Here is a 26,853-nt window from a genome sequence, read left to right as displayed (position 1 = left end):
GAAAAGGCTTGCCAGTCAGTGGATTGTTCCCGAGAAGGTGAAGAAAAATGCTTGGTTTTCTGCTGCTTTTTCAGTGGTTCCACACAGTGGAAGGACGAGAGACCCAACATAGGCCTGCATTCAACAATACTGCTTGGGACATCTTCACAAACCAGGATTTGTGTAGTCCCTACAGAGCCTTCCAAAACAATGAGCCTGGGTAGTCTCCCCCTTTGCCTGAAGCAGACGTCTGTATATCCCCCGAGGAAGTTCTATCAGGATCCTTTGTGGCCACCACAACTGTACCAGCAGAAGAATCTCCAGCTGCCTCCAAACAGGTCTCCAGGCCAACACCGGCCTCGGGAGAAACATCTGGAATTGAGGAGTAGCAGAAACTTCAAGCCTGGATTTCTTGGCCTTCTTCGGAGCAGACTCCCCTGAAGGACTAGACATACTTTTCCATAGCGTCGTGTGCCAAGTGCTTAAGACACTGGTTCTCTAGATACAGATCAAGAGAAGCGAGACAACTACGCAGAGTTTTTGGGACAAAGGCCTTACAAATTGCATAGGAGGTATGGTCGTGGTTAGGCCCTAGGGTGCGACGTTGCACGTACTTTACAGTAGATTTAGACTTTTGTATACTGGCAGGAGGTTTGGGGCAGCCTATGGCAGACTCCCTCATGTTATGAATACTGCATCATATGAAAAAAAAAGGACATCTGCTTTCCAGGATGCCAGCTGAACTACATCTCTATGATGGCATTTCTTCCTCAGGACAAAATATGGTTTCTAATCTGTCAATTCCAGTCTCACATTCCTCTAAACATTACCTCTACAAGAAAGATACCAAAAGTGCTGGGGTACAGGGCTTCAACCATTCAAATTATTCTATTTGTCAGACTCCACATGAGTAAGATTCAGTGGTAAATGAAGTCCATTTGGACACAGTAATACAACCACCCATGAACTTCCCTATTTCTCTCTTGCAATTCTTAAAGAAGAAAATCTTTTGGAGGACTAAAACAGATATCCAGGTGATGCACTTTCTTGTTCGCTCTACTTGCCGCAAGGTTTCCACATATGCTTCAGGAATAAATCAGCCTCAGCATGCTAGTCAAAGACCTAATCAGGTAAATAGTGCAATACAATTGCTTAAAACTACACCAACTCTAGAGGCTGCAGTGGTGGTACCAATAACATATTTCAAAATGTTCCTTATTTAAAAAGCCAGTAAGGGAAAACCCAACATATGTTCTTACTTTAATTCTGGAGATTACTTAAGATGGTACCAATGGACAGATTTCAAAACACTCAACAAGCACCCATCTCCTTTTAACTCGCATCCTAATGATGTCCTCAGTGTGGGAAAGACAGTTCTTACGTGGATGTCCAAAAACTCTGGAAATCAGGCTGGATGGGTGCACTGAATATCCTCAAGTCATGATTCATACTTCAGTAATTATCTCTATGATGAACATTAACTCAGTTCTCTCAACTCATTACAGCTGGGTGATGCCTCCGGGTATTTCTGCAGGTAAATCTTACTGACTCCTCTAGGCATCAAATATTGCTTGCTCATATCTGCATTAATTCCAAAACCATGCTGCATATAAAATATTTAAAATTTTCATCTTAAGGCTTACACCATGGCAAATACAACCATATTGATCTATTGATCTACTGCAGATGGAGACCAATTAATTGCTCTTCACATAACATTTATTTATACGGTCTTAAATTTCATGTTTTTGAAAATATTTCCACAACCAAGAAGCACAAACAGAAATGCTTAGCATCATGCAAAATCCCTCAGCTGGGTGAACAAAATGCTCCTAGCAGAATGTGTATAACTTCAGCAGTTGCTGAGATAAGTTGTTTCCAAAATATTACAAACTTAATTATTGTGTTTACTGTGACTTCTACAATTCAGTTTAAGACCTAGAACTTACAAATAGTAAGACTATAAAAATAGTTTATTAAGAGTTTGCCACTTACACTTCTTTAGTAACCCATATGGTTCCAGAAATATGAACATTTGAAATGTGAGGACATAACTTGATTTCATCAGTGATCTTAGGCTCCACCCATTGGAAGTATAGTGCAAACTTCCAGAGCTCCGTTGAAGGGAATGAGTAAAACCAAGGTCACATGCAGACATAATATGACAGTCAGCAAACCACTAAAGCAGTGCACACGGCTTAGTGCTTTTCTAAACTTGATGATATTCAACAGAAGGAGAAGTTCCAAACAAACAAAAGAAAAGGATACAGACATGACTCTTCACATCATTGCGAAGGCCCTTCCGAACAAACTCATATGCTTCTTCTTTCTTCCCCAAACAATTCAATGTTAAACCTTTCATGGCCAGCGTTTCTACAAAAAAGTAACATACCAACAAGGATGAAATCTTTTACAAAAATACAAGAGAAAACACCCAATTCTTCAAAGAACAGGCAAACTGATTTCAATGGCAGTGCTAACTGTGTGAAGCAAGGAAATAGGTTTGACATACACTAATACAAGTGCATCTTTCAAGGTAACTTGATTTCTGAATTCAGAACCCCTAGCTGAATAGTCAACAAAAGTTATGCATAACATAAGGACAAATTTTGATGGTCCATGTTCACCATCTTCAACCAGTAGAGCTACTTGTTACAGGCATTAGTCATCTCAATGCCTTAGGCCTTCCTAGGTGTTAACTCCACTCCTTCTCCCATAATGCTCCTTGTGTCCTCCTTTTCACCACATACAAGTGTGCTCCCACATAATGAGCAAGAAATGCAATACATAACATACAATCAACTTCATGAAGTTCCTCCAAGCCCCTATTGCCAAAGGTGGAGAAAATCAAAAGGCAAAGTTTAAGTGAAGAGACTTGAATCATGAGAACGATAAAAAGTGTGTAGAACTTTTTGTTGATGCTGCAGTTATGCTCACTGTTGGAATACTGTTAACTCTTAAGGGCTTCTGCTGTAGGAGGCCAAATGTCTGGCCCAACTGATGAAAATGGGCAACCACATACTATATATAACAGTGTTGATGGCATGAGATTGTTAACCTATGGGTCTAGGCTCAATGCTACAGAAAGCAAAAACTACTTATGGACAAAAAAGTCTGAAAAAAGTCATTTTGTGACCAAGTTACTGAATTAAAGGCAAATAAATCAACAATCCAAAAAGGCATCCTGTGAAGAAATTAGACACTGTCATATATGCTAGCATGTCTGGTTGAAGTTTTTGTACATAATTTCAGATTAGCCTGTGTATTTATTATGTGCCAGCATGACTAGCTGTGACATTGTAAATAAGTTCTTACATGTTTATTTATAATTTACAATCTGTTTGTGCAGAATGTTTTAAAGACATGAACAGTGTCCTTTTACATCTCTAATTGGGCATGTTTATGAAGAAAGTCTCTAAAGGCAAACTGTCTCATTCAGCTGATCTGCAAATGACGTCTTCAGAATGTTGACAGTCGCTATAAGTTACTGTCAGAAGCTAAAAGAGGAAGAAACTTAGCTGTTGGTTGATTGTAAAAATATGAAATAAAAATTAGAACTGGAACAGTTGTGACAATTGGGCTAGTCTATAAAAGTGCCCGCTGAAGACAGTTAAAGTCAGTTGTCAGTTATAAGAACAAGTTACAGTTTCCAGTTGTGCTGTGCAGTGCTCACCCAAAAAGAGCTCACCAAGAACTGCAAGCCTGCCTTTGCTCTGTTGTAATAATTTAGTTTAGATCAGGGGCAGTGTTGTTTAGTCAGTTAGGAAATTAAAACTGATTAAAGTTTTTCCTAAATGTTGGACTTCTTCTGATTTCATTTTCCTGGTGATCGAGTTCTATTTGTTTACTGGAAGTTACTTTTTTTTAATCATTTTGCTCAATATTAAATATTTTTATTAGCTTATATTGTGGCTGGTCAATCAGTATTTTTTTTTAGTGATTGGAGAGTGCTTATACTTGCCTTAACTTCCTGGGCCACTCCAAAACCCTGGCTGCTAAAGTCATTTGCCACTATCCATTTTAATATCCAATTTTCTTAATGGGACAACCCCCTTTAAAAGGGCAAGACCACCCTGATTGGTGGCAGCATTACCATATTATTTTGGGGGTAGGGATACAGCTGGAAATCTCGGTCAGGCTTTCCCAGAAGTGTTTGGATGTGTGAGATTTAAGTGCAAGTGTATCAAAGGTCTTAGACTGGGACACATTGCTCTGTAGTATGTAATAAAGAGTTACATTAGGGGTGGACAGAAGTATACAGTCCAATCCCAGGTTATAGAGCATGTCCCTGTTGTACTCTTAGGGGAAGATTGTGAAATATTACTCCTATTAAAAGTGACAGTCTCACATTGGAGTCAGTAGTGAGGACTGAAGCTCCTTAGTTACTGACCCAGGATAGTAGGGGACATCACATTACTTGTTGGCAGTCCAGTGGGATATTATCTGGACATCACATAGCCTACGGTTGTTTACTTCTGCATCATGAAATCTCTTCTCATACCCTGAAACTGCACCCTTCTCAGACAGTGAGGGAAGGTTTTTCACTTCTAAATTTTGTGAGGAGGTGAAGAATATGAGGCAATTTGATGAACAGGTCAACCTCCTGTGTACTTCACTCCCAGAAGCTCCTAGTCAGGCAGGACTCCTGGATCCCAAGTCCAGCACAACACAGAAGCATCAGCTCAGGAAGCTTTCCAGCATGTTCGTCTCTCCTAGGACATCACTGAAAGACAATGACATTACAGTCTATAGCCCACTGCCAAACTTGCAATGGCTCACTGGAATGCGAGCAAAAGCTATTTTTCCCATTTTGTTCAAGTATCACCTGAAGGACTGGTTAACCAGGTGAATCAAGGAAGGCCTTGAAATTAGCAAGAATAAGTACATTTCCAGATAGTTTGTGTGGAGCCCCTTTCCCCTCAAAAAATGACATGCCATGGTAGGCTCTCTGTCCAATCAGTGAGGAATTTCCCTTCAGGCCCTGTGATCCCTTCCTGAGGCCAAATGTAAGACCTATGCAGACTGGTGGGGGCAGTCAGCCAAATGCTCAAAAAGAAATGGTGGACACCAAAATACCTGAAAGTAAACAGCAACTCTCAGCCACTGACATCTCACAATCCTCTGCAACACTCACATATACTCAGGTGTTTGAAAGCTATTACATGATAGAACAAAATCCATAAAAGGGAAGTCACCCCTGATCATTATTAGTAAAAAAATACGAGCACTCATAAAATCAACTAAGGCCAATTTTGAGAGAAAAATTGCCATGGATTCAAAGGACAATCATAAGGCCTTTTTCAGCTATGTTAGGAACCTGGGTGGAAACTCCCAGATATGCTCAGAATTAGTCCAAAATGATACAAAAATCACTGAACCCACAGACATTGCCAACATACTGGCAGACAGGTTCAGTGCAAACTTCACCCGCCCCCCCAAAACAGAGATAACTATCCCAGCCGAGTGTAGCCTCCCGGACATCTCAAATGCGCAGGTGAAAGCTGCTCTCTAAAGCTAAAAACACAGCATCAATGGGACCGGATGGTGTCCCCGGCTGTGTGCTACACGAGCTAAATGAGGAATTAAACCCGCACATAAGGCAGCTGTTTAATCTCAGCCTTACCACAGGATACGTGCCCAAGGAGTGGCGTGACGGCAACTGTGGTCCCACTCCACAAAGGCGGCGCCTCACGGACCCTGGTAATTACCGCCCATAAGCTTAACAAGTCTAGTCTGCAAAGCTATGGAGAGGATCATAATGGAGCTCATAAACAAAGATATAGGGGACTTGCAGACATTGGACCCGACCCAGTTTGGCTTTGTCAAGGGAAGATCATGCCTTTTGAACTTGGTCGACTTCTTAGAAACAGTCACCAAGGCCATTGATGAGGGAAAGGCAGTCCATACAGCCTACCTTGACCTTGCAAAGGCTTCGACACAATACCCCACTCGGTATTGTAGAAAAACTTACCAGCTTAAATGTAAACCCATATGTCACAAGATGGGTTGCAAACTGGCTTAAGGACAGAACCCACAGGGTTAGAGTTGCTGGCGCTATGTCAGACTCCAAGCCAGTCACAAGTGGTGTCCCACAGGGCTCGGTCCTTGGCCCCTATTGTTTGGCATCTACTTCTCAGAAGTACAGGCCAACATGGGAGGACTTTGTTGACAAAGTTTGCAGACGACTGCAAACTGGGCCATAGTGGAAAGTGCATCGGACACGGATATCCTTCAGAAGGGACTCACGGAAACAGATAGCTGGTGCCAGAGCCATGGCCTGAAGTTAAACGCCAAAAAATGTATAGTCATACCCTTCGGGAAAAACAAAGTAACCCCAAGCTACCATATAGGTGGCAATCCACTAAGTACAGAAGAGGTTATCAGGGACCTGGGGACCCAGGTTGACAGTGGCCTTTCTTTTGACACTCACGTTGCTAAAGTGGTTAGAAAGACCTTCTACATTGCCCACCTGATCATGAAGGGATTCACATCTAGATCTAGTGAGGTCATTGTTCCCCTGTACTCTTCACTTATCAGACCAATGATCGAGTACAATGCCCCATTCGGGATGTATCTCACCCGACATCTGCAGCAATTGGAGACCCCAAAAGTTCCTCACCAAAAGGATAAAGGGACTCCAAAATCTGTCATATGCTGCCAGATTGAAGAAACTCCAGCTCTATTCAGTCGCATACCGTCTGCTCAGAGGTGACATGTGCCTGACATACAAGGCCATGTCCAACCCGGAATTAATGGACATGCTCCACCTCAAAAAATCCAAATCCACCAAAACCACTAGAGCAAGCGACTTAAACCTTAGCACGGATATAAATAGGACGTGCTGGAGGGATAGATTTATCACTCAGAGACTCCCTATGCTGTGGAATAAAATCCCGGTCCATGTGAGGCAGAGCACCTTGCTGACTCTGTTCAAGAGAAATCTAGACCTGTGGATGGGAGATCGTAGGTTTACCCCGGGAATCATCTCTGTGTCACTGCTGGACAGAGGCACAACAAACTAATGGGCACAGTATTTTTTCATATAAGGGGTGGCGTAAGCCACAAAAATTTGGGCTAGGCTTATAAATGCCTTAGGGCAGATAGCCTAGTATAAACCTATGAACCATTTAGACTGTGGCCACATCTCATAAAGATGATAGGTAGGTTCTGCATCTTAGACCACCACAGCATCTTCACCCATAACACTAAAGATGTGACCTCCTGGGTCATCTCTGCATCTAAGAATAAACAACAAGAGATGATATCTGTTATTTACAGCAGCAATATTCGATGAAGGGATCAGAGGAAGTTTCTTCCAATTCATAAAGACCTCACAAGACCGTAAAGTTGACAAATACCCTCTCCAGAGACACCAACAGGTAGTCTATCTACAGGGCCCTCCAGAAGCCAGTTATCCTGGTAAAGAAATGTATAGCATTTTTTCTCCTGCAAGGCCTCTGTCACAGTAACTATTACCTTGGTAAACGCTATGGCTGTACAAGAGAGACCGAACAGCTTTATCTTCTACTATGGGTGGTGCCCACTCATGGTGGACTGAAGAAACTATAGGGAACCAAAACAATAAAAAGTGACAAAAGACATCCAATCCTTTCCACTGATATCCTTCAGCTGCCTTATAGCATCAACAGCATAACTCCCTGGAAAGTCGATATTTAAAAACAAATACTATGTATTTACCATAACATAACTGGATGCACAGGTGCATACTTCTTAAAGCAACAGGAATGAAAGCACAGGCTTTCAGTCAGCTCATCATCCAAATCTCTCGCAAGCTACTCACCCCTCCCCCTTTGTAATGCACTGCATGACAGTCTCCTATACAGAATTCACATTTTCCATTCTAAAGTGGAACAGTATAAATACAAGCATCGCATATAATTCTCCTGGCCATGTCTACCATACAGCAGGAGGGAGTAGAATGAGCATACTGACAAGGAAAAAACTGTTCATCCAGACCATATGTAAAGTTCTTATCTAGTATTATGAGATCCTGGCTTTATCCATCAGCAGGGCAGAGTTCCAAGCTTATCCTCTTTAGTGGTCTTCATGGGAACATACTTCTGATCACTCCGTCTCTGAAAGAGTAGCTAGTACTTTACATTACATCCACTTACACCGTCTTGCAAAAGCATTCAGTGAAGCCAATGAAGCAGCTATGCAAATATCACCTACTACACCGTTCTCAAAAATGCTTGAGAAGCAGCCATTGCTCTAGTTGACTGCTCTGTAGGTGCAAATGCCAGCTTCCTACTTTATCAGAACATATGGAGCATGTCCCTTAAATAACGTAGTTTCTTTTTTTCAGTTTTGAAAAAAGTTGTATACTGATCATAACAATAAATCTTCATGATCCATGTCTGCCTACCTCAACCTCAGGACTAGTTAGCTGCAGTACTTCAGCACCTTTTAAGACTATACCCAGGCTCTAAAACCCACACTTTCCCCAGCTCCCTTAATGTAATATATGCTTCCCCATATATCCAGATCGAGTTTGCCCAGGTACATACAGGAGGCAGTACTATACCAATGCCTCCTGAGTCTCTCCAGGGTCAAGATTGTAAACAGAAAGGGGAGGGCATTAATGGAGTGGAACATGAAGATAGCATAGTTCTGTAAAATCTTATCATAACCACAGATGTCCTTCTCTTCTATATGTTGCAGAATCCATAACATGAGGGAGTCTGCCTCTAGCTGATTCGCATGTCCAGCTGTTCTACAAAAGATAAATGCTACTGCGAAGGTACGTGCGATGGTCCACATCATTCGGTGTACATCGGCCATAAACAGACATCGGGTATAAAGTGGACATCAGCATGCACCTACCTCACAACTGAATGCTGCCGGGCACCAGGGACTATGGAGTGGGTACTCAGGAGTCAGGCAAGTGTCAGGGAGAAGGTAGGATGGGAAACTACACAGCAGCATATAGAAGAAAAGGACATAACATAGCTGTGGTTTACATAACTATGTTATGTCCTTCTATTCATATGCTGCTGTATCCATAACATGAGACAGAGTGCAAAAGCTCATGCTATTAAGGATTCGGAGGGGGAACTGAGACATTTTCTACAAAGTCATGCAGAATAGCTCTGGTAAATCCTGCTCCGAACCTGGAAATGATATCCAATTTGTAATGTTGGTGAAAGTGTGAACAGATGACCATGTAGCTGCCTCTAAAATGGCAACTTTATCCAAGCCCTTAAAGAAGCCCCCAGAGGAGGACACAGCCCTAATGGAGTGTGCCTTCACTAGTAAGGGGAGTCTTTTTGCTGTGTAGCAAAACAAAATAGTTTTTGAGATCCAGGAGGAAATAATTTGCTTGGAAACAGGGTGTCTCAGGATTCTTGGGTGATAGGAAAACAAAGAGCATGATTTACAAATGGATTTGATTTTGGCCAAATAGTATCAGAGTTGTCTATGGACATCCACGGAGTGAAGGATCCTTTCGCTGAAGGATTGTGGAGAAGGGAAGAAGGTAGGCAGATTGATGGCCTGATTTAGGAAAAGTTCATTAACTACTTTGGGGATGAAGGATGGCTTAGTACTTAGGCAAACCCTGTCCTTGTGGAAAACTGTGAAAGAGGGAGAAGCCATGAGGGCTTGCAATTCAGAAACCCTTCTAGGTGAAGTAATGGTCACCAAAAGAATAGTTTTCCATGTGCAGTGTTGAAGAGTGCAGTCCTTAGCTGGTTCAAAGGGAGGTAAGGTAAGTTTTTCCAACATGAAATTAAGATCCCAAGGAGAGGGAATATGCTTCCTTGGGGGGGGGTCTAATGTGTAGTATTCCTTTCAGAAACAGCTCATCTTCCAGCATGGATGCCAAAGGAGGGGAGAGAGGTAAACATGCTGAGATGGCAGAAAAGTATGCCTTGATGGAAGAATATGACATGCCAGTGTTCATCAATTCACACAGGTAAGAGAACCACAGGAGGTTCTACAAACAGCGGTTGAAAGTCTTGTTTTAGACACCAAACAGAAAATCTTTTCCACTTGGATAAGTAGGATTTTCTGGTAGTGGGTTTTCTGGCCTCCTGCAGAACTTGAAGCATGTCCTCAGTATACAGGTGTCTAAAGGGAATCAATGCCCTGTCACCCATAGTGTAAGGTTCAGGATGGATATTTGGGGCTGTATGAGAGTTCCCTTTTCCTCTGTGAGTAGGTCCATCCTGAGGGGTAACTTGTGGTGATTGCCCTTGGCTAGATGATGTAGAAGGGGGAATCAGTGCCGCCTTGGCCAAGGGGGGGTCACCAACATGATTTGAAGTTATCACCTGAATTTTCAGCAAAACTTTTTGTATAAAAGAGAAGGAGGGGAATGCATAAGCAAACATCCCCTTCCATGGGAAGGGAAGAGCATCCACCTTCCATGCCCCAGGAGTGAATGTCCAGGTGCAGTAAAGTTGGGAGTTGTTTGTTCATGGGGGAGACAAACAAGTCTACCTGACGTATACCTCATCGATGGACCAGGTCCAGGAACACATCCCTGTTTAACATCCATTCATTGGATTGAGTCATGGACCTGCTTAGAGAATCTGTCATCATAAACTCGGCTGAAGGGATTTAGATGGCTAGGAGGGATACCTAGCTCTGTTGGACACTCTCCCATGCCTGCAAAGCCAATCTGCATAGGATGTAGGACTTTGTCCTCCCTTGCTTGTTGATGTACCACAGCACTGTGGTGTTGTCTGTGTACCATCTCAGCACTCCTGGAAGGATTTGAGCCTTGAAGATTTGAAGGCCAAAGATCAAGGCTCTCATCTCCTAGATGATGATGTGTTCATTCTTGTCGGGAGTGGGTCCATGCATCTCTCGCTCTCCAGTCTCCTAGAGTAGCCCCCCCAAACCAGAGTCTGAGGCATCTGTGTACATATCTTGGTTAGGGGAGGAGGTTGTAGGGGAATACCTGGATTTTCTGCAATCTGAGTAATTCACCACTTTATTTTCCTAGACAGGCAGGGTAAGAAAGGTACCATAAACTCCAGAGGGTGCAGACATTGTTTACAGACTGTCCTTAAGTACCACAGAAATTTCCACATGCGTAGCCTTGCTACAGGTATCATGGGAATGGTGCAGGCCATGAATCACAGGAGCCTCAGAAACTCCCTGGCAGACCGGGGTTGGAGACAAAGAATCACCTGGAAATAAGAAGTGAGACTCTAAATCTTGTCTGGAGGAAGATAGGCCATCAGTTGCCCTGTGAGAATCCTGTATCCTAGGAACACATGGCCCTGGTAGGGGGGTCAGAGAAGATTTTTGAAAGTTTATGGTAAACCCCAGGCCTCTCAATAGGGAGATGGCATAGTCCAGGTGCTGTTGAACCAACTGCCGGGATGATGCCTGGATGAGGACATAGTCCAGATAAGGGAAGAGTTAGATCCCATGCATTCTGGCGAAGACAATGACTGGGGCTAAACACTTTGTGAACATGCACAGAACCCACTGAGAAATTAAATAATTTTCTGAAAAGTGGGTGGACTGGGATGTGCAGGTAGGCATCCTTTATGTCTAAGGACACCACGTAGGCCTGAGAAAAAATCAGGAGAAAGAGAGTAGGAAGAGAGTCAGCATCTGAAAGGAGGGTACCTTGAGAAAGTTATTCAGATGGGACAGATTCAAGGTAGGTCTCCAGGGGCCTTCTTTCTTGGGGACCAGGAACATTCTGGAGTAAAAATCCTTTCCTCTTAAAATTTGGGGTACCTCTTGAATAGTGCCTTGAGAATGGAGAGCCTGCAAGCAGGGACGTCGGGAAGCGTACTGACTGTATGCAATTCAGTACAGTTTTTTTAACGGAGGGGTAGAAAACAGGCACTAGGACCCAGGGCATACCTCTCAACCATACTCTTTTTTTACGTATTTTGAGGCAAAATAATGGGGTGCTATGCAAGGGCACCCACAGGCAGGTGCAAGGGGGTGCACTTGCACCCCCCTGTAATCGGCTGACCAGGACATTAATTTTCTTGTAATTAAATTTTTTTTTTTTTTTTTAAAGGAGCGTTCCTCTTTAAGAATGCCCTTTATGCAACAATTGGAAAAAAAAACTCTGATATCTTTAAGGAGGGACCGATGTTTGCTTGTGTCGCACTAAAACTGAAAGCGCGAAATTTTAAAACTTCCGTTGCCTGACCCATGCAAATGGAAAGTACGAAATGCCTCCTGCTCAATCTTTTTCCCCTGACTTTCTTACAGGTAAGGAGATGCTATATGTTGCTGGGGGATTTTGTTTCAGCTCTGCTTATGCTGGGAATCGGGATCATGTTTCTCTGGATATATGCTGCTGAGGGAATTTTGTTTGAAAGTCGCACAATCATTCTTCTCATGAATTAGGGAAACGGCAAGTAAAAAATCAGCTAAAGCAACGAAACACACTTTAGACTACAAATAAGGAAGGTCAGTGTAGACGAACCCATGTGTCGCAGGTAGGACAACACAATTCTGAGTACAGATATGAGACCGCACTGAATCACCTTCAGTTTCTGAGCATCAGGAGGAAATGGCTTAGTTTTTAACTTAAACTAAAATAGATAATATTGCACTGTTTTCACATTCTGAAATTAAGCATCTAAGCAGATCAATGGCTTAGAAATTTGTAAACTGTAAAACAATAAAAATTTTGGTAATGCAATTAATTAAGAAAATGTTTTTTTGTTTATATGTTTTTCTATATGGTTGGCTTGCCAGACAAAAAGCCTAGATCTGTGTTATTTTTGGATAAAAAAAAATGAATACTGGTGAGGTCAGTGAAAGAAGAGTGTGTTTAAAACTCATTGACAAGACTGGGAGACAGGACTGTCTTAAGAAGTTGCTCATTTATTTATGGAAAATAATTCTAGAAAAAGTTATAAATTGTGTTTTAAGAAAATATTCTGAACAGGCTTGTGCACTACTTAGGATTAAAGCTGTAAAACATAGAAGATCATATGCTGAAACAGTTTCCAGTAATTGATTTGTGCCTATATGACCAGGTGATTTTAAATTAAGCAACAATTTAGAAATACATAATGTGTTCAAAAGGCTTTTGGCTATGCAGTAAAAACATTGTCTGGTTTAAGCTGGATCAGAATCCTGACACAAAAATATCAAAAGAAGTAACATGATGTAATTAGCAGTCTGGGCATTGAGCCTAGTGGACAGACGGACTTAGTCACAGCAGGTCAACTGGCAAACATACAGTTCTCTATAGCATGTTTGCAACTTACTGAGTTGATGGTTGTTATGTCACTGATGAAGACATCAGGAATGAGTATTACCTGTTTGACCAGCTAGTTTTATGTAAAAATGTCCAGAAAACTGCTAACAACTGAATTGACATAGTTTAATTTATTCAGTATTTGTTGCTCCATTAAGGACTATGCAGTTATGTCTGTTTAGCTTTAACTGAGACAGGAAGGGGAAAGGTTAATACTGACCACCAGCAATTTTAATTATACATCCAGTGAAGAGGCAGAATCAAGGGTGCCTGCAGGCAGGGGCAATTATCCAGATTTTTGCCTCATATTTTCAGTTTGTTTCTCATAAAATTGTTTGTCTCTGGCAAATCATTGAGGACCAAAGTCAGAATATAATGGCAGACATTTCGGCTTTAGAATTCATATCTTTCAGAAAATGCATACTAATGCAAAACATGTTGTTCTAGCCACTTTCTAAGGAGGAGGAGTAGCAGGCTGCTATGTACGGATTCGGAGTATGTCAGCACTTGACTGTTATGTAAGGCGATTAGGGGCATATTTCACGTGGTCTCCATTCTTTGATGGATTTACATGTTCAAAGCACAAAGCGAGGCTGTTACTTGAACCCTGACCTGGCACAAAACAAAGGGCTTACTATGTTTTTTGTGAATGATTTTTATTAGCTGCATTGGATGGGACATTTGGTTGAGATTTTAAATATGCTAAATGTAAGTAACGTGAGGGGCATCTTAAGATAACTTTTACAATGATAAGTTATCATCATGCTTTCACAAGTGGTCTTTATAACAAGGTGGATTGGGAATTATGGTTAATAGTGGAATCCTGTATAGAAATGCACCATCTTCCAAAGTGAGACAAGTGTGCGAATTTCATTGATGTAGCAAATACTCTGATGTTTTTGACTTGCAAACATGAGATGAAATTCACATGTTTTTGGTGAATGTTGCTCGTTTTGAGGAAGATTAAAGAAAACATCAGAATCTATGTGAAAACTAAATACAACCTCAGTTCTTTTCAGGAGCTGTGAGTGTAACTTTGTAGCATGCTCACTTTTGTAAGTGTAAGAAAGTGAAGTGAGATGTGTACGATATTTTAACTATACCACTGGATTATTTTAGGTTATGTGGTGGGGATGGTATTTCTTATGCAGGGGGGGTTTATACTCTGCAGAGCCACTGACTATTAAGGTGGCAAGTCCCAAATGGGAAAAATGCTTAGTTAATAAGCAATTATGTTTAATAAGCAATCATCATAATTAATAATTGTATTTTAGTTTTTTACACAAGTTCAAAGTTTGATGCAGTTTCATATGTTAATATAAATAAAACACTATTGTTCTTGTTATATTTTGTGTTTAACATTATTATGTATGTTCTTCAATTTGCTTTTGAATGTTGGCATCCCACAAATCCATCAGATTGGGTGGGGTTGCATAATCATGTATGCAAATTTTATGTTAATCGGCATACATATTTGTACCTATTTTTCATGGGCCTTTATCCAGATTTTTGATGTTTCCAGGTTGAGAGGTATGCTGTTGAGTCATTTGCAGATCGGAGTAGTTTTGCTGGGTGAGAGGCTGTATGCATTTTAGTTATAAATATACTAAAGGGTAAAGGTTCTAATGTTATTTATTATGATGTTGACAGCTCCTCGGCTCAACATAAACACTGAGGTAACTTGTAAATCAATTGATTGTATTGTTTGTTAGGCATAGTTCCTTAAGTCTAAGAAAGAGCAGGGGGTATAAAACTCTTTCACATGCTTTGGACAAGTCTAAGAAAACGAATGCTACCATTTTACCTTGATTTTTTTTCTGTAACAAATATACTTTATGAAAGTAAGTAATGCTGTTCCTGTGCTATGGCCTGGCCTAAAATTATGACATGTTGTGAAAAATAACTTGTTCTTTTTGCAAGGTGGTTGATCAGATGTATGGGACAAGATGGCTATAGGTTTGTAGTTTGCCAATTTATGTGATTTACCACGTTTATGTAAGGGGAAAGCATAGGATTGTTTTTAGACTACAGGGATAATTCCTCTACTGGAGAAGCACTACATTTTTTTTTAATTTTCTGAGTTTTCTTTCTCTCTGTAAACTGACATGCTGATAGATAGTGCAGGATTCTAACTGCACTTGTAATATCTATTATAAAACAGTCTCTCTGTCAGCAAACTTACAAATATTTAAGTACTGGAGTATATGTATGAGTTCATTTGTGTACGTGTGTGCTTCATGCAAGAAAAACGATCTGATAAATTAATATTAGTTAACTTTAATTTCAAGGCATTGTAAGTTTGTCTTCCCTTTTCATATTCCATCTCTGACTTATTACCTTCAGGTCAGATGTAGTCTCATCTCTTGCTCATACTTCATTATACCCTAAACTTCTATGAGATCAGCTGTTTTATACAACCATAGCTATACCTGCAACACAATCATTAACATTATCATTGTTTGTAAGTGTAACACTGATTGCATAGTGTTTATTTAGATTTGGCTTCCCTATACATGGTCAAAATGAAATGGCCGAAGCATTGGTAGCTTTCAGAAAAAAAAAAAGATGACGCTTTTCCTATAGGAAATTATTCCCAGTGCGATTTCTAATTGTGGTCCAGCAATGATTCACTTCTTTAGGGAGATTTCTCCTTTCTTCACATTGGTGCACACGTAGAGTTGGTACATACAAGGGTGTAAAGGGGTGCTTACTCCTCTCCAAAATCAAGAAAAAAAAAAAAAAAAAAGTCTTTTTCCCATTAGTTTTTTTTGTGATTTTATTTATTTTTTGTTCTTTTGGAACTTAGAAGATTTCTGAAGTTTTACTACACCTAGACCCCTTTAATCTAGTTGAGACAATCAGGAAAGAAAAGAGCAATCAGCTTGACAGATTCCTATGCAAATGCAAGCCAGCTAGCAATGACTGACCCAGGAAGGAGCAAGAAGCAGTTTCTTGGGGTCGAGGGTTTGCTTCTCAGTATCCACTAAAATGGATTGCACTCATGAGGGGTCATCCGGATTCAGTTGCACTTTGGTAAAGTTAACTATAATTTAAACATGGTAAGCTACTTTATATGCTTTTCCACACAAACTGAAATATCCATTTCTGTTTTGTTTCATCATATAAATGATTAGCATCCTGGCCTGTATTTTTCAGGGATGGGAGAGAGAGCAGCACTGTGAAAGGGATGTGGCTTGAAGAGCGATTTGTAAGGGGGTGTGGCGGAAAGCAATGTGTTGATGTGGGTGTGGTTTGGTGGGGGGGGGCAGCAGACTGCGAGCTGCGAGTACAAATGTTAAATTCCTGGCTACACCCCTGCCTGCAAGACTGGAGAAAAGGAAGCCATTTGATCTTGAGAGAGTTGAGGAATGCCTTTGAAGAGTGGTCTGGACTCCCACACCATGAAATAACCTTGTTTTATGATTGAGAGGACCAAAGAGTGCTAGGTAATCTGTTTCTAAGCAGGAAAGGACAGGGAAAGATACAAAGAGAGGGGTATAGCTGGGATTAAGGCCTGCTAGCCACAGACTACCAGGTTTGGCCTGAAAGGGCTGCTTTTGAACTGGTGTGGAGGGAGAAGATCTGGAAGGGGTCTGCTTTCTAGAATCTTATTTTCCCTTTGGAGGACGTGTGCTTAAAAGGCCTTCTCACAAAGGTTGTTCTGGTCGGGTAGCTCCTCTGGAAACTGGGAACCAGGAACACAAATAGGTGCCTGATGTCCTGAAGCTCTTTGCCCTTCATCTGAAGGGCCTTAAAGTGCTCTGCAGCAGCAGAACTAAACAAGGCCTTGTTACCCAAGGGAACATCTATTAGCATTGTTTTGATATCATCTGTCAAAGGCTGCAGCCTGAGCCAGGACCATCTCCTGATGACTGATCTTGAGGCAGCTACCCTTGCTGAAGCCTCCACTGCATCATAACTACACTTTACAGAGTGTCTGGAAATTTGACTGTAGGAATTCAACAGGCTAGTAATCTTTGCCTTACTGGGGGAAATCAGATAACTCACCAAATCACTTAATGGCATCTGTCAGTATGGCCAAGCAATATTTGGCCATACAAGTCTGATGGTTTATGGCTCTCACAGCTAAGATGGCAGAGGTATAGACTTTTTTGCCTAATCTTTCCATGATTCTGCTTTCCTTATCCAAGGGGAGCAGAGAAGTGGAGGGAGGAAGTGTAGATGTTTTATCTGCAGCCACAGAAATAGTTGATGGATCTGCAGAAGGGGCCTTGAAAAGAAATAGGGCATCTTCAGGGACTTTATAAATTCTGTCAGGGCGCTTTGGTGCAGGGGGTTGGGAATCTGGAGCTTTTGATGCAGCCAGAAATGTATCTAAAAATGCAGGATGGATAAGGGGAAACAGCAGACAGATTAGGGGACTGCATTTGCAAGCGGTCATAATACCTCAATTGGGTCTCAGATACCTGACTGCAGTCTCATTTAAAAAAGTCCTTCATTTGTACAATTGTCTCCCCAAAGGTGATGTCTTCCGCAGAGGAATCAGTTCCATTTGACTACTCCTCTGGGGAAGCATACCCCAGAGGGGAGGCGATTTGAGAGGTGTAGGTAAGGGACTCAACCCCTGAAGATTCCTCCTCCTCAGAGGAAGTGTCAGCCAATGGCCTACTCTTAGGAGTGGAGGCTGAAGGGGTCTGGACAGGAGCAGATGTCTGGGGTATGGCCAAGCAAGTCTTAAAAAGGCCTTGGGTAAAGGCCTGCCAGTCAGGTGTTTGATCCAACGGCATGGTCTGTTGAGAAGGAACTGTATGTTTTGTGTTTTGTTTTTTCTTTTGGGGTCCTTCCGACAAAGAGGTGTCTAAGATGCAATGAAGAGTAGGAAGATCAGATATTGGACAACACACTACAATGTCCAAAAGAATGTCTTCTCAGACAATGATTTGGGAAAACCCACACGGGCCTTCGGAGATAATATGCCGTGGGTCCCCCCTCCCCGGTGCCCAGGTCAGACACCTGCAACTCCCTCTGAGACATGCAGCCTCCTTAACAGCCCCCCACCTCCATCCCGGGATACCCATCAGTGGAAGGTCTACAGATTCCTACTCTGTCTCTGGGCCTTCATTGGCCTTGAGAGGTATGGTCAGAAGAGAAGGCGCAGTCATAGTTTTAGGCAGAGGCTTCATGGCCTTTTTTGTCAGCTGCTCCTCCAAAGATCCTGATGTCAAGTCCATCTTTCTAGCCAAGTATAGTTTTTGAGCAGCAAGTCAACTCCTAAGAGTCTTAGGTACAAAGGCCTTACAGATCTCACAAGTGGTATGATCGTGGTCTGGGCCTAAACAGAATAAACAGAGCTCTTGTGAGTCTTTATGTGGAATTTATTTGCCCTTTCTACCTGACATTAACCCACAACACAGTAGCAAGAATGTAACAAAACCCCCTATGGGAAACTTATCTGAACAAGAACAAGCATGAGGTCACTTTTCCAAGCGAGCGTTGACCAGTGCTGACAGTCAAAAAGGCAGCAGAAATGTTCTGAGGTAGGTGTGTGCTGCCATTCACTTTATACCAGACGTCCAGTTATAGCAGATGTACAATGAGTAATGTGGACCATCACACGTACCTTTGCAGTAGCACTTATCTTTTGTAAAACAGCCAGATGTGCAAGTCAATCGGTGGCAGACTCCCTCATGTTATGGATACAGCAGCATATGAATAGAAGGACATCTAATATGACAACTACATAACTTATTTTAAATGAGCTGGTCTGTCCACTTCAACCTCAGGAGAGAATCCACAGCTACAATTTCCTGGGTGACATCAAAACAGAATACCATAGTGTACAATGGACCCTTAACCAATTCAGAAGCGACAGGGAACAACAAAGTGACAAGGGAAAGTACAGTTTTGTACCTACCATAAATGTAGATGTTCGAGTGTTCACCCTGCTGCAGTCATCACACTTGGGGTTATCCTGTTGTCAGGCGGTCCCGCAGTTGGCCGGATTTCCAAAGTCTTGGTCCGACGTCGGTTGCTGTCACCTCATCCTTGACGTCAGTGCGCCAGGGGTACATATACTGCAACCGACGCCATTTTCTTCAGTTTTTCTTGCCCCAGATGTCAGGTGCCCCCAAAAAGGTGATCAAAATTAGTACCAAATGGTGTGAACACTGTACAAACACAAAATCCCTTCAGCTATAAGCAAATACATCAGTAAGGCATAGCAGAGATTTAGCCAGAAGATCAGAGGGGTTGGAGGGAGGGTAACCTGGACTGCAGTAGGGTGAACACTCAAACATCTACATTTATGGTAGGTACAAAACTGTACTATGTTCATCGTGTTACCCTGCTGCAGTCACCACACTTGGGTTGAGTCCCAAAGCTAAGGTAGGGCGGAGGTATCATAGAGGGTTAGTGGAGGCAATGAGGCCCTGCAGAACTGCAGTGGCGAAGCCCGCTCTGGACTTAGAATAAAGAGGTAAGTGATGGTGTTTGGTGAAGGTGTGTACTGAACTCCAAGTTGCAGCTTCTAAAATTTCCTTGGTATGAACCCCTCTGAGAAAGACTGTAGAGGTAGCTGTTGCCCTGGTAAAGTGGGATCTAATGGTAGGAGGAACTGGTTTCCCGTGATGGGTATAACAGAACCATATGCAATGGCCTATCCATTTAGAAATTGTTTGTTTGGATATAGGCCTCCCTTGAGAAGCTGTAGCATAGGACACAAAGAGCTGGTCAGTTTTTCTGAAAGCCTTAGTTTTGTCCAAGTAGTAACGAAGCTACCTGCGAATGTCCAAGGAATAGTCTCTCACCTTTGTTCTGTGGATTGGAAAAGAAAGTGGGTAGATGGATGGTTTGATTTAAAGCTACACTGGAAACCACCTTAGGCATGAAGGAAGGATTAGTTCGTAGAGAAACTGTCTCTTGATGAAAAATGAGGAAAGGTTTCACTGGCATTAGTGCCTGTAATTCTGAGACACTCCTAGCAGACGTTATTGCCAGGAGCAGGGCAGTCTTCCAAGAAAGGAACTGAAGGTCTGCAGAGAAAGCTGGTTTAAAGGGAGGTAACGTTAGTTTCTCCAGAACAAAGTTGAGGTCCCATGTTGGTGTAGGAGCTCTTCTAGGTCGTCTAATGTTTTTTGCCCCTCTGAGGAACTGCTTTAGAAGAGGATGTGAAAATAAAGGTGGATTTGTGTCGTAGTGAGCTGAAACAGCTGAAGCATGGATTTTAATTGAGGAGAAGGAAAGTCCTTTGTGCAACATCTCTGCTAAGTACTGCAAAATGTGAGGCATATGAGGCTGAGTTGTGTCTTGTCCTTTAGCTTGGCTCCAGGCAGAAAACCTTTTCCATTTGTCCGAGTAAGCCTTCCTGGTGCTTGGCCTCCTGGCTTCCAGAATAACATCCAGAACTGCTTGTGAAAGAGGGGCTGGTTGGATGTTTAAAAGATTTGCAATGCAGCCAGGTTTTAGCTGGCGGTGTAGAATCTGTTTGTTTTGCTGCATGAGCAAATGAGGTATTTGAGGCAATATCCATGGTGGGCTGTGAACTATATTCTTCAATAGCGGGTACCAGTGCTGGCGTGGCCAGTCTGGGGCTATGAGAATCATTCGAGGTCTCTCCTTTTTGACCTTCAGAAGAACCTTTGTGAGAAGAGGTAATGGATGAAAGGCATATGCTGTCAGGTTTTTCCAACTGAAGGAGAGAGCGCCCACTTTCCAAGCTTGATGGTGGAATGTCCTTGTACAAAATTTTGTCAGTTGGTAGTTTTGAGGACTGGCAAACAGGACTATATTTGGTAGGCCCCATTTCTGAGTTATCATTGTAAATATTTGTGGGTCTAGCCTCCACTCGTGGGGATCTTTGATGTTTCTGCTTAGGTAATCTGCCAATGTGTTTTTCTGTCCTGGCAGGAATTGAGCTTGTAACTGGACTTGGTAGGCCAGAGCTGTCTTCCATAAGATTATTGCTTGCCTGCAAAGAGGGTAGGAATGTGTGCCCCCTTGTTTGTTTATGTACCACATTACTATGGTGTTGTCCGTCTTTATTGACAGTTGTCCTGGATGTAGTAGATCCTTGAAGGCTGTCAGAGCTTTCTGTACAGCTAGCATCTCTTTTTGACTTATGTGCAGTTTTCTTTGTTCTGCAGTCCATAGGCCTTGAATGCATTGCCCTGCCGTGTGTGCCCCCCAGGCATAGTCTGAAGCATCTGTTGTGAAAGTTTGCCTGGTTGGGGGGCAAGGTGAAAGGCTGACCCTTGTTGAGGTGACATGCCTGTGCCCACCATAGAAATTCCTGTTGAAGGCAGGGAATGAGAGATATCACTGTGTCCAAGCTGTGGCTGTGTTGAGACCATACACTTTTTAGGTACCACTGTAATTTCCTCATATGCAGTTTTGAAAATGGTATTATCAGAATGCAAGATGCCATGAAGCCCAAAGCCTACCGAATTTTTCTTGCAGTTAATTGGGTCTTTGTTGCCATTGTCTTGAAATATTGAGTCAGTTGTAGTTGCTTGTCTGGTGTAAGATAAGCCTTCTGGGCCGTTGTGTCCAAGCTGGCACCCGGGAATGTCATTTTTTGTGAGGGTACTAGTTTTGACTTCTTTTCGTTTACTGTGTACCCCAGACAATTTAGTAGATGCTTCACAAAAACCAGATGATGTAAGAGAATGTCTTTTCTTTCTGCTTGGATGAGGCAGTCGTCCAGGTATGGATATATTTGAATTCCTCTGTCTGCAGTATGCAATTACTAGTGCCAGGCATTTTGTGAATACTCTGGGCGCAGCAGATAAGCCAAAGGGCAGTGCAGAGAATTGGTAGTGGGTTGAACCTGCAATGAAACGGAGGTATCTTCTGCGACTTTGTCTGATAGGGACATGCAGGTATGCCTCCTTGAGGTCCAACATTAACAGCCATGCTTCCTTGCCCAACATGGGAAGCAGCTGCTGTAGAGTTAGCATCTTGAATTTTGGGACAAGTGTTTAAAATTGATAGGTTCAGAAATGGTCTCCAAGCATTGTCCTTTCTGGGCACTAGAAAGAGCCTTGAGTAAAATCCTTGGCCTTGCTCTTGAATCGGTACCCGGTGAATGGCTCTCATGGCCATGAGAGCTGTAATTTGTTTTTGAGCCTCTGCCCTTTGATTTAGTTGCAGGATGGGCATTCCTCTTTTCATTGGCAAGGTGTGAAAGTGGAATCTGTATCCTCGTAAAATTATGTCTAGGACCCATTTGTCCTTTGTGACCATGTGACAGTTGTCTGCAAAAAGTGCTAGTTTTCCCCCCAAGGGAGCTGACAAAAGAGTTTTGTTTGGCCAGTTGAGGTGCAAGTCATTGAGTTTGCCGTCTGGTGGGTTGAGACCTGTCTTCTCTCCTCCTTTCTGGGTTGGAGTGCCCCATTGGCGAGGTTTATACTGGGCTTGTGGTTGTCCTCTGCCCCTTGGGCGCCTGTATTTACCCCTCTGAGGTCTGTCAGTGGCTGGAAAGGACCAATTTTTTGTTGGCCAGTTTCTGCTGAAGCGAGGGGGTTGTACTTGTAGGAAATCTTTGACTGTCTGTATTGATTTCGCCTTATCTTCCATTTTCTTTAATTTTAATTTAATTGTTCCCCCTCAACATCTGGAGCAGACATCTGAAAAGCCTCAGAGGACTTGCAAGAAGTCAGATCCATGCTGGCCTCCGACAGGGTCAGGGAAGAGCAATCCAAATCAGCAACCGGATGATCATTCAGGCTTTCACCAGCTTTGACAGGGATATCCAGGAGAGGCTGGAAAGCAGCCAAATCAAACCCAAGTTTTTTGTCTTTTTTTTTTTTTTTTTTTTTGCTGGCAGCTGACTCTCGGGATGGGACGACTCCACCATACCACCTTGCACCAGCTACTTTAGACAATGGTTTTCTAGATAAATAGACAAAGAGAAATGAGTACGTAGGGTCTTAGGGACAAATGACTGGCACATGGAACACTGTGTATGGTCATGTGAAGCACCTAAAAGAATAGCTGTGTAAAATCTTACCATAACCATAGATCTCCTTCTCTTCCGTGTTGCAGTATTCATACTGTGGGATTTCCTGCCTGAGGCGACCAGACGTTGGCTCCTATACAAAAGATTAAGCCTGGCTGCTGTAGGTGCGTGGGATGTCACACGCAGGGCCATAAACCAGGGACCATAAATGTGACGTCTGCACGCACACACCTCAGAACTTGAAGCCCAGGATAAGGTGTACAAAGAACAAGTTGAGACTAGGGAACAAATGTCCCTGAAGGGCTGTACAGATTCGCCTGTAGGGAGTGGATACAGAGGTCAAAGACCAACCATTCAGTAGCAATAGAAAAAAGGGGGTATGGAGGTTGGGAAGAATACTGCAACATGGAAGAGAAGGAGATCTAAGGCTATGGTAAGATTTTACACAACTATTCTATGTTCTTCTATTCCTATGTTGCAGTATTCATATTGTGGGAGAGTACAACAGCCAGAAGGAGTGAAGCAAGGGGGAGAGGTAGAGGATTCCAAGAATCCCTGCAGGATTGCCCTGGCAAATCCTGCTCTGACCCTGGAGACCTGGTCTAGCTTGTAGTGTTTTGTGAAGGTGTGAACTGTAGACCAGGTAGCTGCTTCCATTATGGAGGCTGTGTCCAGCCCTCTAAGAAAGCCCTGGAGGTAGCCATGCCTCTAGTGGAATGAGGCCTAACTCCTTGAGGAAACTGTTTGCCATGATGTGAGTAGCAGAACAGAACGGATTTCCTAATCAAACAGGAAATGTTTTTTTAGAGACTGCCTTACTCAGAGCCCTGGGATGAAAGGAAATGAAGGAGTTGGTCTGACTTTCTGAAGGACTTAGTTTTGTCTAAGTAGAATCTCAGTTGTCTGTGCACATCTAAGGAATGAAGGATCCTCTCTGCGGTGTTAGTTTTAGAGGGGAGGAAGGTAGGTAAGTGAATGGACTGGTTTAAGGATAGTTTGTTCACCACTTTGGACATGAAGGAAGAGTTTGTGCGCAAGGTCACCCTGTCACTGTGGAAGGTGGTGTAAGGAGGACAGGCCATGAGGGCCTGCAGTTCAGACACTCTTCTAGCGGAGGCAATGACCACTAAAAAATGATTTTCCATGTGCATATTTGTAGAGAAGCTGTGCTGGCTGGCTCAAAAGGAGGTAAGGTGAGTTTTTCCAGCACGGAACTGAGGTCCCAGGGAGGACGGATGATTTTTCTTGGTGGTCTAATATGCAAGACCCCTCTCAGGAAAAGTTTAATGCCCAGTCTGGAAAGCAGTGATGGCTGTAAAGGCAAGCAGGCTGAAATGGCAGAAAGGTGGACTTTCACTGAAGAAAATGCTAGTCCTTCCTTAATGAGCTCACATACATAGCTAAGGACAAGTCAGGGATCTGCCTGAAAAGGGTCACTGTCCTTAAGGGAACACCATTTTGAGAATCACTGCCATTTAGACAAATAGTTTTTCCTAGCCTCCCTCAGGACTGAGAGTATGTCCTCTGAGTAATGTCTGAAAGGGATCAGAAGTTGATCACCCAAAGCGTTAGCTGCAGCAAAAGCAGCTGGGGTGAATGAGAGAGCCTTTTTGTTGTGCTAGTAGGTCCACCTTGTGGGGTAACTTGTGGTGACTGCCCTTGGCTAGGGAATGAAGAAGGGGGAACCAGTGTTGCCTTGGCCAATAGGGAGTGACCAGCAAGATTTTTGGTTGGTCCTTCTTGATTTTCAGAAGGACCTTCTGTATTAGAGGGAAGGGAGGAAAGGCATACAGAAACATTCCCTTCCATGGAAAGCTGAAGGCATTCACTCTCCAGGCTAGTGGAGTGTTATCCCTGGTGCAGAATTTGTTTAGGTATCTGTTCTGGGGGGAGGCAAACAGATCCACTTGATATGTGCCCCACTAGTGGACGATGTCTAAGGAGGTCTCCCCGTGCAACATCCATTGTGTTGTTGACAGGATGTTCTGCTGAGTAAGTCTGCTTGTTTGTTTTCCTGAGAGGGGATGCAAGAGGCCTGCAGGAAATGGTTGCGATTGGCTGTTAGATCCCAGATTTGTGGGGTAATCCAGCTTAACTTGCATGCCTTTGTCCCTCATTAACTTTGTTGCACTGAGGAAGGCTGTGTTAGCCGAAACCGGTTTGCATAATATGTATAATTAGTGTATTAGTGTATTCACAGAGGCTGTTTTACCCCTAGTGTGTTTTGAACAGTTTTATTAAACTGTTGGTTTATAATCACCTTATTGTGCTGGCTTTGTCTTTTTGGAATATTGAAACAGTTCTGAGCCGCCTAACTTGCCATACTTGCGAGAGAATGAGGTTTTGTGGACTCCGATCCTGTCAGAATGAGAATGTCATCCAGGTAAGAGTAGATTTGGACTCCCTTGGTTCTGCAATAGGCAATGGCTGAGACCAAGCACTTTGTAAATAGTCTGGGAGCCATAGACAAGCGAACGGGCAAGGCTGCAAACTGAAAGTGTGAAAAGTGGCCAGTGTAGTGCAAAAACTTCCTGTGGTAGGACCTGATGGGAATGTGCAGATAAGCATCCTTTAGGTCCAGAGTGACCATGAAGGCTTGGGTGGGAATAAGGGGTAGAAGAATTTGAAGGAAGAGCATCCTGAAGGAGGGAACCTTTAGGAACAGGTTCAGGTAGGATAAACCGAGAACTGGTCTCCAAGGGCCATCCTTTTTGAGAAGTAAGAATACATGGGAATAGAAGCCTTGTCCTTCCTGTCCTGGGGGAACTGGTTCTAGAGTTCCTAGAGTCAGGCGTTCCTTCAATATGAGAGGGGAAAAGATTAAGCTGATTTTTTGGGGGAAAAGGAATGCTTTTTGGTTTTGGCTTTTCCTTCCAGGATAGAAAATATCCTTTTTCAATGATGGCAAGAACTCAAAGATCTGAGGTGATGGTTTTCCAGAAGGGGAGGCAGTGGGTAAAGCGGGTGGACAGAGGTAGTTGAGCAAGACAGTAGTGCTGAAGTGGGGCCCCCTCTTTCTGGAAAGGGTTGCTTGGCTGAGAGTTGGGGGCGTACAGTAAGGTGGTCTCCTGGATCCCCTACTAGGCCTACAGGATGAAGGACGTGATGCTGAGGGAGTCATTCTGACAAAGGAAGTTTAGCTGGATAGTTCCTATAATATCTAGGGAAGGGGGACACCAGCAGATGCTTAATATCCTGCAGCTCTGCTTTTCTCTTGTAAGTTTTTGAAAAGTTCTGCTGAATTTCTCCCAAATAAAAGGTTGTGGTCTAGTGGAGCATCCATGATTCTGGATTTAAAATCTTCTGGTAGAGGTGGACGGCGTAGCCAGGAATATCTGTGCAAGGCAGATGCAGAGGTAGCAGACCTGGCTGAGGCCTCTGCTGTATCATAACTGCACCTAACAGAGCGTCTGGCTACTTGTGTAGCTAGAGACAGTTTTGATGCAATGTAAGATTTGGTTGGACAGTCTGGGGTGGAAGCCAGCAAGGTGGAAGCCTGAGAGACCAGGTCCAGGGCATTTTTAACCATGTGGGTTTGGTAACTGATAGCCCTGAAGGCCAGGGTAGAGGAAGTGCATACCTTAGTTATTATGTCCATGGTTTTGCTGTCCTTATCTAATGACAAAAGAGAAGCAGAAGGCAATTGTCTAGACTGTCTGGGGACACAGCAATAACTGCTGGGTCTGCCAAGGGAGGTTTCATCAGAAACTTCTGGTCATCGGGCACTTTGTAAAACCAATCTGGCCTTTTA

The 26,853-nt window shown here is 42.9% G+C and overlaps 1 protein-coding gene across 1 annotated transcript in view; it reads right to left on the bottom strand.

The window, feature by feature from the left end:
- The window catches only part of NAA16 (N-alpha-acetyltransferase 16, NatA auxiliary subunit), a 2,694,704-nt gene that overhangs the window by 2,349,915 nt on the left and 317,936 nt on the right, over window positions 1-26,853 (bottom strand). Inside the window, exon 3 of the mRNA XM_044071699.1 lies at window positions 2,248-2,352. Within this exon, the coding sequence (XP_043927634.1) occupies window positions 2,248-2,352 (105 nt within the window). The remainder of the gene's footprint in view (window positions 1-2,247; window positions 2,353-26,853) is intronic.

Source organism: Protopterus annectens, chromosome 5.part0 (assembly GCF_019279795.1).
Source record: "Protopterus annectens isolate FY-2018-M chromosome 5.part0, PAN1.0, whole genome shotgun sequence".
NCBI lineage: Eukaryota > Metazoa > Chordata > Ceratodontiformes > Protopteridae > Protopterus > Protopterus annectens.
This window is presented reverse-complemented; position numbering and strand designations above follow the sequence as displayed.